General features: G+C 47.2%; 1 protein-coding gene across 9 annotated transcripts in view; it reads left to right on the top strand.

Annotated features, from left to right (window-relative positions):
- The window catches only part of lrp1bb (low density lipoprotein receptor-related protein 1Bb), a 176,085-nt gene that overhangs the window by 81,254 nt on the left and 81,664 nt on the right, over positions 1–13,167 (top strand). For 8 of the 9 annotated variants that reach the window (XM_029136895.2, XM_029136893.2, XM_029136897.1 and 5 more), the window contains 11 exons: positions 2,215–2,437; positions 3,580–3,772; positions 3,909–4,052; positions 5,589–5,825; positions 5,972–6,152; positions 8,409–8,628; positions 9,318–9,507; positions 10,527–10,649; positions 10,841–10,984; positions 11,803–11,928; positions 13,008–13,121. In XM_029136895.2, the coding sequence (XP_028992728.1) occupies positions 2,215–2,437; positions 3,580–3,772; positions 3,909–4,052; positions 5,589–5,825; positions 5,972–6,152; positions 8,409–8,628; positions 9,318–9,507; positions 10,527–10,649; positions 10,841–10,984; positions 11,803–11,928; positions 13,008–13,121 (1,895 nt within the window). Of the gene's footprint in view, positions 1–2,214; positions 2,438–3,579; positions 3,773–3,908; positions 4,053–5,376; positions 5,826–5,971; positions 6,153–8,408; positions 8,629–9,317; positions 9,508–10,526; positions 10,650–10,840; positions 10,985–11,802; positions 11,929–13,007; positions 13,122–13,167 lie in introns of those variants that run through there. The other variant, XM_055504765.1, reaches the window with a different exon arrangement.

Genomic DNA, 13,167 nt, shown 5'->3' with positions numbered 1-13,167 from the left:
CGTCAGCGGCCCTCTAATCCCAGGCAGCCATCATTGGTATGCCAGGCGAGGGTGCACCTGTTTGTGGAGCCGGGCTCCTTGCTGAGGCCGGCGGTTTTCCAGCACAGCTGGGTCCGGGTTCAAAGGGCAGCCCGTCCCTCCCCTGGCCTGATTTGTGCGGATTAAGCCTGCTTCCCGCCCGTTATCACTGGAAACGGCTGGAGCGCTGGCCTCACAGGGCGCAGTGAGACGGTGTGGCACGTCCTCCATGTTAATTACTGTACATGTGCATGTGCAGACCATATATATATAATATATGATAGATTTATGCTTTAGTTAAAGGGACATTTTCTGTTGTTGTTGTCTGCTGTTATTTAGTTCCTATATAAGAACAAATTAGACTACAGTGCGTCTAACACCTGTTTTCCATGAACTACACCGACTCCCTGTGTCTTGCAGAATTGATTTTCGAGCCGTCCTCACGGTTTCGGAGGTACTAAATGGTCTGGCTCCTCAGTGCATCACAAGTTGTCTATCATTTTATGTCTGCTCACATACCCTGAGGTCCTCTGCAGCATGCCTTCCAAATGTCCCCAAAATTACCACAAAGGAAATGGGAAATGCTGCTTTATTGCATTTGCCTGCAGGTTATGGAGCTTCTCTGTAACAAGAAGTCAGCCTCTCTGGGACTTGTTTTGTATTTCAGGTCTGAATTCTTGGTTAAACTTTCTCTCACTTTCATTTCTCTTTTCCTGTATTTTAATGTGTACAGTAAAGTTTTTAATTCCAATTATGTTTCATTGCATTATGTTTATAATGACCTAATTATATTTTGAGGTTTTTGAGGAGGTCATTCATTTTATTGATGTATTCATTATAACAGGGTTCTGAGCAGCAGCAATAGTATTTTCTCAACATTGTGCAATACTGAACTAACATTTCATGTCTCTCCTCATCTTAAAAAAAGCACGATTCATAATTTACAATCGCTAGAGGATCTAGTAAAATAAATAGAAACATTGCGCTTTGAGTGGCCGTGCTGACACGTCTGCAGCCACGAGTGCTTGCGATGGGCATGTGAGTGTTAGAAGTGGACGTGGAGCACTGAAATAAAGTGATGTGGTCCAATGAATCACAATTCTCTTAGACATTATGAGCCTGGCTTGACCTGTGTGTGTCACTGGAAATAATGGCAGCAGGATGCACCATGGGAGTTTGAGTCACGGAGGCCAAACGGTCACATGGCTTCGCTTTTTTTTTTAATTCCATGAATTCAATTCCAAGTGGAGGCTAGTGGTTCCCACTCCATCTTATATTATGCTGCGTGGGCAGTGGGGATGTACACGTCGGAAGCCATATATAACGTAGGCTGCAGCTTTTTAGTCACAACACAAGATGTTTTAGTGTTTACATTAACCCTATGTAAATTCTCCACACACGGTGGATTAACTGTAAGTAAAATTGCCTTGGATGTTTGAGAGGCAGTTCTTTTTCACTTTTATAACTGGGCCTCGGCAGGTATATTGCTACGGTTGACAGAGAAGCACAAGCACTAGTTTTATTATGCCGGGTTATAGCTTCTTTCATTTTCTCTGGAGAGAGAGAGAGAGAGAGCGACGAGTGTTTGGTACCGCTGTGTGGTTTCCCTAATCACTAATAGAGCCTGATGATCACAAGAATCTCCTGTGATGCATCTTCTGATTAATTTCTTAAATAAACAGTTTTGCACTAAGTCAAGGTGTGTTTTTAAGAAGAAATGTGTAGTTTAATTTGAGGAAACCGGACAATTTAGTCCAATCTTTTCCGCCATTGCTTTAGCTGTCTGGGAGTCTTCAGTAGCTATAGCTTAATAACAGCTACCAAAGTAATAGAAATAATAGCAATTGAGGTACATTTAGATTTAAAATTTTCTTTTCTCACTACAAAAAAAGCTAATTTTGACCAAGTAGTTTACAGAGAAGCATGTTTATCAACCTTCACTGCACATTGTGTAGCCACAGTAGTTCATAATATGCTGAGGTGTAATTTGACTTGACACCAGTCGGCCACTGTGTAATAAGTACAGTACTGTTTAAAGGACTGGTCGGCAGCTGCAGCTCGACTGAGCACGTTGAGCTATAAAGTCAAGTTTGCCTCTGCATCTTGCATGATTTAGTGACTGCACACGCTGTAACTCTTGCTCTCCCAACAACGCAGTGAACACAGCCTACATTTAAGCACTCTCGCCGTCCGCAGGATGCTCTTCTTCACCGACTACGGGAACGTGGCCAAGGTGGAGCGCTGCAACATGGACGGCACCAACCGCACGCGGCTGGTGGACCGTAGAGTCGAGCAGCCCACCGCCGTGGCGCTGGACGTGGTCAAGAAGCTGGTGTACTGGGCCGACGCCTACCTGGATTCCATCGACGTGGCGGATTATCACGGCAAGAGGAGGCACACCGTCATCCACGGGGGCCAAGTGAGTAGCGCACGCCGCTGATGGACGGAGAAGGCTCCTCTCATCAGTCCCGCCGCCCTCGTCATTCACCAGACCTGAGAAATGGTGACATAAGATGTTCTTTCCACACTTCCTCATTCGGGGCGTCGTGTTTTATCACTGCAGTCACAGGTGTTAATGTCATTGCTTCTTGATATAATCCCTCCTTCGTCCTCATAGAACGGGTCTTTTGAATTCAGATTAGGTGGTTTATTAAACTTGAAGGATCTGGGACACGCGTGGGTCTGTTGTCTACTTTTGAGGCCTTTTATGTCAGCTCTACTCTGCTCATTAGAGGCTCCTTCCCAGCAACTTGAACTGGATCTTTGCCCCAAACATGCGGTTCAAGCGCCGCATTGTGTGTGCAGGTGCTCTTTTCATGATATCGCCTCCTCCATTAGCCGGAGGGAGCTTCTCCATGCGGCTGCGTCCGCGTGACAGGAGACATGCAACTGTTTTACCAGTGCTCTCCAGTGGCATCAGACAAACAGTACTACACACCCAGTGTTTGATCATGGAATCATCCATTCCTTCAAATTTGAGCTGACCTCTGATTTAACTGTTTGCTTAGAATAAAACATTTACATTCATCAGGAGGCTGATAATTGACTCTATGCAATGCTTTTAACCTTGATCGTATGTGGCTGATGCTGTAAAAGGCCACCACCAGGAATTCCTGTTGCCGTCGAAGTTCCCGCGTGCTGTCAAAATGCCAAGGCCAGAATCCGTAGAGAGAGAGACGCTTGAGTGCTGGGTTTATTTATTTATTTCTTCTGATGCATGTTTCCCGGTGCCCCCGGTGTTGAGGTGTCGCCCAGTGCGCCCAGGTGGACTTCTTGTGAACACAGTCCATCCAGCCATGTCGCTCGTGTGGGTGTCAGCCTGCTAAATGTGGCATAGAGGCTGTGGTGTCAAGGCCAGCGGCCTCCCCACTGACTCTGAGTGCGCGGCCAAGTGCCCAGACCGCACCACAACCCCCTCCATCACCTCCATGCTTATTGTCAAGGCATAAAGAAACTGTCTTATATCCATGTCTGTTTACTTTGTATTCTCCAGTGGTTTTATTTATTTTTGGCTGCGGAGATGATGCAAATAAAGCACCGTGAACCTCTCGTGTTTTTCAGGTGTCTTACATTTATTCATTAGCTGTGTTTGAGGACTACCTCTATGCTACCCACTCTGATCCTTCCAAAGGGAGTCCCTCCGTGGAGCTGCTGCAGATCCACAGGTTCAACCTCACAGCAGAGAGCAGGACACTAGCCAGCCTGGGGAATAGTAGAGGACTCCGTGTTTACCACAAGCTCAGTCAGCCACGAGGTAAAGGACGGGTCCTGCACTATGTAGGTTACCATTACTGTAGGCATGTAGTGAATGACTCGAACTGGCTCACAAGATGCTGCTTCACTCGCTTGTTATGATTCTCGGCTCCCCTTTTTTTAAATTTTCCCCACAGTCAGGAGTCACGCATGTGAGAAGGATCCGTATGGAAAGGCAGGTGGATGCTCTCACATTTGCCTTCTGAGCGGCAGCTACAAGTCAAGGACGTGCCGCTGTCGTACTGGCTACAACCTGGGCTCCGATGGACAGGCCTGCAAAAGTCAGTATTCTGTTCTTGTCCTATAACTGTATATATAATGTGATATGATTGTTTCTATGATCTTATGAGCTTCTTAAAATCCATCTGTAGCAGAAATTATTAAAATGTATTTTACATCACAGACTAGAGGCTCCGTGCTATATAAACACCCACGGATGCTACTGTACAAAATTTAAATTTAATGTTTTATTTATTTGTCAAATTACTATTTTAAAACACCAGGTACTGTAAGTATGTGAACATTATACTGCAGATACAGTACAGTCAAGTTTGAGATAATCTCAAAGTTGACGTCTGAGTGGGAGGTTGGATGAGGTCTTGGAACTGTCAGTGCAGAACACCTAAAAAAATCAAACCACAAAAATGGTGGGAAGGTTTTTAAAGATGTCATGACGTATATATTTTGTTGCTGCAGACGTACAATGAGCTCCATAAGACGTTCTGCTGTGATACTGACACAGCCTCAAAGGTCATATTAGGCCTGATTGTGTGTTACACGTGCATTAGCTACAGTACAGTATATATTGACCAAAATGAGAGCTCGTGGACATAGGCCCATGTGAAATTGATGTTCCCCTATTGACCAGTTGCAACCTGTCTGATTATTACCTTAATGGGGTTTTAAGTTTGCTTGCATTTACCGGCTGCTTCCATCAGTTGCTGGACATTGTGCAGTTGACAATAAAAGCATGGGATCAAATTGATGACACAGTCTTGAGGCCCACCACAATTGGATTGGAGTAACGAAGCATTGGGAGGTTTGGCATGATGCGTTTGATTTATTCTCCTCTCGTAGATGTTCTGATGACACCAGCTCTCTCTCTCTCTCTGGCACGAACACTCCCTCTCTCCGAGCATAATAAGAGCCTTGCGCTAAATGCTAGTGCTATTTCACGGAGCAGTCACGCTGGGGTTTGATATCTGGGTCTCTCGCAACGCTTAATTGTCTCTTGGGTAGTTGGTCTCTCCCTCGCAAAATGATAAATTGAAGCGAGGCATGTGTGGTCCTCACCCCCGGCAAACCCAGTCTCCTGGGTAGGGGCTAAGAGTGAGGAGAGGTCTTTTCTCACCGGAAGCCCTCCCTCATTCCTCCTCCTGTCTCTCTGGAAGATCCCAACGGGTTCCAGAGCACACAGCCCCCTGAGTGGCTGGTGGGCTGCAGAGGAGCTGCCTCAGCTTTCTAGGCCTCCGTTTCACTTTCTACCCAGGCACCGTGTTATTTTAGATCAGACGCAGTGCTCACCAGCTAAGGTAAGTATTGCCATTGTCTGTTTGCTCAAGCACTTTACTTCTGTTACTGTCACGGCAGCTTTATAGCATGAGCATGATGGAGCAGGCAGAGTATAGTCATTGGCACTGATTACTGGCTCCATTAAGGTGAATGGATGCCCCTGGCTCAGGCTCACATATAGGAACAATAAGGCCGGTAAGAGGGTTTAATGCTGGGATCAGCACTGATGAATTAGCCCAATTAATTGACAATAACAATAAAAAAAAGAAAAAAAACAAAACGCTCTGTCCTTTCTTGCCTTGCAGAGCCTAAAAGCGATCTCTTCCTCTTCTACGGCAAGGGCCGGCCCGGAGTCATCCAAGGCCTGGACATGAACATCAAGTCCAGCGATGAACACATGGTGCCCATCGAGGACCTGGTCAACCCCCGAGCCATCGATTACCACGCAGAGCTGGGCCACGTCTACTTCGCGGACACCACCAGCTTCCTCATCGGCCGTCAGAAAATAGATGGGAGCAGCCGAGAGACCATACTGAAGGACGGTGAGTCCATGGAGGGGCCGTGTCCAGCACCTTTGACTTTCAAATGTATACAGTGTAGTAGAACTGCCAGTATTTTACTCTCCGTATGTCTCAACATTTGCATTTGTTCGTGGACTTTTAATTTCGTGCTGCTGACTCTCTTCTAGAGCTGGACAACGTCGAAGGGATCTCCGTGGACTGGATCGGAAACAATTTGTACTGGACCAACGACGGCTACAGGAAGACGATCAGCGTGGCCAGATTGGACAGAGCCTCGCAGACCAGGAAGACCCTCCTGGAAGGCAACATGTCCCACCCCAGAGCCATCGTCGTGGACCCCCTGAACAGGTCCGGGAAATGGGAACATTGTCTGCTTTATTGTATGTATGAAAGATACAAATTCTGCTGCTGGTGGTTCTCGAAGCGAAAAACTGCTCGCAGCGCAGATGGAAAAATAAATTAGATGTGGGTGGGCTGTGGGGGATTTATAAGAAAGGTTAAGAAAAAAAACATGTCCTGTTTGCAGGTTTTTTTTACTGTATCCTTGAGCACTGACAGTCAATGAGAAAAACAATTATCTTTCCTCTCACTTCTTTAAATGGGTTTGGGATATGTTTTTTGGGGCTTTGTGAGCTCAGGAGAGCTCACTTGTTTGCTTCTGCAGATGCAGTAGCACCAGATGTATCCAGGTGGAATTAAATTTTTTTGGTGGTCATGCGTCTAAACTTTAACTGAACCACTTAATTTTTATATTAATTTTAAACAACATCTACTCTTTAATGAGGACAGGAGGATTGTGGGAGGTCATTGAGGAAGACCGCGGTCACGTTCCCTTCACCACACATATCACCTCCGTCGTTCCACTGTTCAAACTCATGAAGGACTCCACCATCAGATGTGGTAATTACCATACAGAGAAGACACTGCAAAGGGTGTCTCAAGGATCTTTAGGATTAACACTTTCGGGCTTAAAGCGTATTAACACGCAGCCAATCCATCGCGGTCCAAGATTAGTTTCCGGCCTCAAAGGACTGGCTCTGAACATCCTGCTTCACAGAGCAGCATCGTTGCTGTGAGAATTAAGCGCGGCCAAAAACCAAACGTAGCCGTTGTTATTTCTGAACTTCTTCACTTGCCCGTAACATCTAACTGCAGCCCAGACTAAATGTGAATACGGTGGAACATCCTGGTACAACGTATTGACACTTGTAAACAAACGGCTTCGAACCTCGGTGCATGTGAGAGTTTAACTCCGACGGCTACAGCAGCGGTGTCACGTCTCAGTGCTTTTTTCATAAGGAAGGATAACTTTTACTCAGACCCTCCCACTGACAGCACAAATGATTAGAAAAGCTAGTTGGGAGCTTCTGCGGGGGGGAATTCACCCTGAACACGACAGTCCTTTGATCTCTATCTGCTCTGCGGGAAGGGTCTCTTCTGCTGAAATGGGTGAAGCTCTCCAACCGATCCCTCCGCTGCATTCTCGCTGCCTCATTTTCTGCTCCGTTTGCCGCCTTCGCTCTGCGCTGACGTGATAAGAACTGTTAGCGTCGACATGACGCTATCGTACCTGTTTATCTTTGCTGCATTAGAAATTTCACAGACCTATAAAAAAAAACACCTAGGCTGACTTTTTACCTTTTAGCAATTAAGGCAAAAAAAGACCATTTTAATACATTTTAATACACATTTTAAAGAACAACATTGTCTGACTGAACAACATACAACTGAATTAAAGGCTACTTTTTAATCAAATTCTTAATCTGTTGAATTTACAGTTTTGCCCAACCACCAGTTTAAAAACTAAATATATTAAGAATGTTACCACGTACTGTAAAAGAAATCACTCAATATAATGTAATTGTGAAGCAGATAATAATTGCAGGTAGAATTTTAGAAGCCAAGTAGATGTGATTTGCTGATTTTGACAGTTGGACCGCTTTGCGTCCGTCAGATGTGGCGTGAACAATGCGCGAGTTTGTAGAAGACGACTTTGAGCCGTCCGCGTCCCGTTCCGCTTCATCTCCCCCCTTAGCCGGCCCTCTATCATTGACGAGAGGCAGGGGGCTACACGGCTCAGTCGCCGGCGCTCAAATACAGCGAATCCCCTGGTGCGCGGTTACCGGAGAAGGACTCGCGTCAAAGCGGTGACCCGATCGTGTTTTAAATACAGTCCACCGAGAGCGGCAGCCTGGCAGAACACAAGATGCTTCTCCTTGGCGGGGCATGGGAGACTCCTAGCTTTGCCTTGAGGTGCAGTCAAGCGGCACTTTGCCTCGATAAGCCTGAGTAATTTCTTAGTTTACGACGCACTCGCCTCTGAACGCCAGGGACGTTTGATTCTTTGGGTTTATACGCGGGGAAATTCAGTGCATTTCCATTTCAATTGGGAAAACTTTTATCATCGTGCTAACAATGTTTTCCTGGATTCATTCTTATGTGCTGTGCACAGGGAAGCAAATATTAACAATATAATAATAATATCACAGAACACAACACAGAAGACATATCAGGGCGTAATAAGGCACTGAGATGTCGGTAAACAAGTCAAATCACTTCTCTGTGTTGCTGTTGTGTCCATCTGTGGCCTCGTCTGTGTGACAGCTGGATGTACTGGACAGACTGGGAGGAGGATGAAGTCAACGACAGCATAGGACGCATAGAGAAAGCCTGGATGGACGGGTCCAATCGGCACATTTTCGTCACGTCCAACATGCTGTGGCCCAACGGTCTGACCCTGGACCACGGCACCGGCACCATGTACTGGTGCGACGCCTACTACGATCACATCGAGAAGATTCAGCTTAACGGAACCGGACGAATGGTGAGTCTGAAGGTTCAGGTGCTCCTTCATCCGAGATTCAGGTCGTCCAGAAGGCTTCAGCTTTGTGTTGGGAGGAATGTGACAATCACGCCGGCTGTTGCTTTATGTAACTGAAACGTGAAATTCATCTTCACCGCTGAAAACAATGGTTTCACTGTCTCCTACAATAGACAGTAGAATGAATTCACAATTATCAATATAAAACTGTTTAAACTAAAAAAGAAATGAACCACATTCTGTGTAGACGTGTAAACATGTACAGTGACATCATTTCAGGGCCCAATCCCCATATTATGGCGCTGATGGAATCTTAATCTGCAAAGAAACGGCCCAACGACTGACAACTGCTCCTCTTTTTAATATTAACCGTCAAGTCGATGTCCCTTCATCCCCCGATTGCTCCTGTCAACTGTAGCTGTACCGGCGTAATGAGCTAATGAATTATTTGCAAATGCTATTTAATCAATGCCAAGACTCCAGCAAACATTATTAGAAGCAGACAGCGCTGCTCGAGTACATTTCTATAAAGAAATTGAATCGCATTCATCATATACTGCGATCAAATCGCTCCTAAGCCGCATTCAAACAGCTGGAGCTCCTTTTGGAGATGACTGATGGGGTTTTTCGCTGACGCCGCCTTCCTGTGACTAATCCCTTGGCTTGTGCTGCGTGTTTACCTGGCGGCGCAGGTGGTGTACAACGGGAAGGAGCTGAACCACCCCTTCGGAATCTCCCATCACCGGAATTTCATCTTCTGGACGGAGTACATGAACGCCTCGGTCTTCCAGCTGGACCTGTCCACCGGCGACGTCACCCTGCTGCGGAGCGAGCGGCCGCCGCTGTTCGGCCTGCGCGTCTACGACGCCCAGAGTCAGCAAGGTCGGTGGCGGTTTGACGCCCAGAACGGGCCTCAACCGCGCTGGAGGTCCGCGCGTTTCTTCTTTAGACGCTCTGCGGAGTGGAGATTTCTGCGGCGTCAGATTGCGTGGCTTAAAGCGGCCATTGATGAGCAGTCACTTTGAAAATCCACTCTGCAAAGTGAAACGAAGTGACCGCGGGCTCGGGGGGGGGGTGCTCGGTCCTGTAGCAGATGATGATGGATTCGTGCTGTTACGAAGCTGAAAAGAACAGATAGGAGAGGCGGCGGATACGGCTGACAGTGGAAAAGCGCGCAGAGCTTCTCAGCAGGCGTTTCTTTTGTTATTCCATAATAGGCATTAAAAAAAAAAAAAACCCTCAGCGCTCAGACCAGCACTCTGCACCCAGGGGAGGTTGACACTTCCACTCCACGCTTGTTGAAATATAATTGTACGAAGTTCAGCGGCGTGATTTCAGTCTTGACAGTTTGGTTTAAACCTCCTGCAACTTTAAAGCCCGCGGATTTCGTGTGTTGTGAGGGGGGAAACACCAAAGCGCGCGCTACAGACGGGTGCTTGTGTTACTGCGGGCTCGGTTCACAGCGCGCGGGGAGCTTCTGATCTCCGCGCCGCTCATGTCAGTGAATAAATTAATTGGCTGTCCGCTCCTCCGACTTCCACTGATTGGCTCGTACAAAAGCAAACGCTTTATCTCATTGGCTCAGGCGCCGCTTCTGGGCCTGTGTTAAATGAAAGTGACAAAGGTGTCTCGCGCCTTAACGTCACCAGATGCTTCTTTTTTTTTCTTCTGAGAGCGTCAGCTTCGTCCTGAAAGACAATTTTTCCTGCGAGAAAATGGATGGAAAACGAGCTGGACGTGTGCTTGTAGATCACGTGGCAGGCGGGGATCGAGTTTGTATCGAGGCATTTTTCTGTGGTTGAAACACCTGAGTCTCTGCCGTTCACCTCACAGGTGGAGAACAGGCAAAATAGGAAAAAAAAAGTTTTATTAGTCTCTTATTTTGAAATGTGTTTCCGCAGGCGACAACGCGTGCAGTGTAAATTACGGCGGCTGCGGTACCCTGTGCCTCGCCGTCCCCGGGGGCCGAGTGTGTGCGTGCGCCGACAACCAGGTTCTGGAGTCCAACAACGTCACCTGCGCAGGTACGTGATGAAGCAGGAGGAGCAGGCGGCGCGAACGAATCCCTCCGCATTGCAAATCCGCTAATAAATAAAGGTTGAAGCCTCCGCCTCCCAGCGGCTCCCCGCTAATATGAGGCGTGAGCGTCATTAGGGCGTTTAACTCGCGCACACCTGCAGCTCATCCCGCGTCCCGCTCGCCGTTTCCTCCCCAGAAGGAGCCGGCGGCCGCTCGGAGCCGCCGCGGTGCAGGAGCGACGAGTTCCAGTGCCACAATCAGCGCTGCATTCGAGCCCTGTGGAAGTGCGACGGGGACGACGACTGTCTGGACGGAAGCGACGAGGAGAGCCACGGCTGCTGTGAGCGCGAATGCCGAACAATAGGAAAAGCTAAGATTTCCCCTCCGCCCTGCACGTAACCCCGCTCCTCCCTCAATAAGGAGTCAGCCCCTCAAACGCTACTTGGATGCTCAGGTTTTACAGGGCGGCCTATAGTAATGTAATCTCTGCTATAATTATCACAACTGAAAGATCAATTCCTAATGTGCTCCATACTATAACATCATCTACTGTAACGGGTTTTATAGGCGAACGCTGTGTTTCTCCAGAAAGACAAGGCTCCTGATTTGAAAGTAGATAAATATTGATTCATGCTGCATAAAGGGAGCGTGCAGTAAGCGCCCGATGCCAATTTGGTCAGTCTTTCATCATCGTAAGACACGTTTGCCTTTTGCACCTCCTAAGAGAATGGAGTTAACCAGAAGCGACGCCTGCGACAACGCACGGGATCGTTACGGATTTAATTTGGTCTCAGTCTCACGTTTGGCACGGAGATATTCCCAAACACCAGGTATTATGAATTATAATGTATGTAACATCAAAATCAAAGGTAATTTATCATGAACAGTAGCGTCACCGCGTCCCAGAACTACGCAGGAACTCGCTCGCATTAAATTAGTGTGATTTATGAGTGGTGGGCTGTAATGAATACGAATGGTCAATGTGTAATTAAAGCTAAATGACAGGACTGGAAAAAAACTAAGGAGGTGGCTTCTACATTAAACTAATACCACTTAGGACCCCTGGTTCGCTGGTAAAGGACGAGTAAACACGAGTGACATCATCGCTGACGAGTGACTCTATTGTTTGACTTGACTTTTTTGTGGGGACGCTTGCAGCCAATCACACGTGTCCCAGCGACCAGTTCAAGTGCAGCAACAATCGCTGCATTCCCAAAAGATGGCTGTGCGACGGCATGAGCGACTGTGGGGCCGGTGAGGATGAGGCCAACTCCACCTGCGCAGGTACAGCGTGCACACAGCCTCCATTCTACATGCATTGTGTCTGCAGACGTAGCTTCTGTGATGGCGATAGATCTTCATAATGTATATCATAAACCAGTAACAACCTTTATGAGGCAGAATTAGTGATTAATTAAGCGTGTGGGAATGAATAATGATGGTTATTATTGTTATTATGCTTTTGTTGTTTATTAGTTACATTTTATTAACTATTTTTAGATATTATAGATATTTAGATATCTGCCTACTTTGCAAACATTGATTTACACTTGTTTTATTACTTCACAGATTTGACTTAAATAATATAAATATACTAATTATAACCTGAGCAAAAACAAATACAAAAAAAAGATGTCATATGTCTTATTGCGGTTTTACAGTAGCATCTGCTAGACTGGTGTATTTCTGCTGCTGATTTGATGAACTGCAAGACTTCTTCAATGACTATCAATAGCACAACATCAAGACAAGTGTAACTTTTTATGTGGTTTGTCTTTGATTGCTGCTTTTTGCCTTTATGCTTAACAACATCCTTTATCATTGGAAGCTGGAACGTAAACCAGCATAAAAACGTGATGCTGGATTCCAGAAGTGTTCTCAGATGTACATGTACACGTCATCCATCAAAGGCTCCTACAGAGGTGTCTAGTGTCATCGGAGAAGTCCTCACCAGTTCTAAGTCGGATCGCGAGCATCTTCACCACAGTGCAATCAATCTCATTGTGCGCGGGCCCTCTCTGATATCAAAGAGCTGTAGAACCTCAGAGGATCCGCGCAATGTCAGGAGCACTAGAAGCGTATCACATGGCTCCTTATCCTCCCAGGACGCGCACACGGGCGTTTTCCAGGGGATGATGGATGTTCCCTCGCAGGCAGATGGACGTGCACGTCTCAGATCAGCCCGTCATGTAGCAACACACTTCCTGTGGCCTTTACCCCCCCCCCCCCCACCCCACCCTTCAGGTGGTTGAGGCACTTTTAGCGCCATGCGGGCGATGGCGTCGCCGTGATGTACTCGTGCACATCCCACGTCGACTTGAGCGCGTGTGATTAAGCTAAAGCGGCTCCGTTCCCTCCCTCAGCCCGGCCCTGTCCGTCGGACCAGTTCGCCTGTCGCAGTGGACGGTGCATACCTCGAGCCTGGAGCTGCGACCAGGAGGACGACTGCGGGGACGCGTCCGATGAGACGTCGTGCGGTGAGTCACGCGTGGCCGTTCGAGTGACAGTACTGTAACGGCTGCT

Source organism: Betta splendens, chromosome 21, assembly GCF_900634795.4.
Source record: "Betta splendens chromosome 21, fBetSpl5.4, whole genome shotgun sequence".
Taxonomy (NCBI): Eukaryota; Metazoa; Chordata; class Actinopteri; order Anabantiformes; family Osphronemidae; genus Betta; species Betta splendens.
The sequence above is the reverse complement of the archived record's forward strand: the minus strand, read 5'-3'. Positions and strand labels throughout refer to the sequence as shown.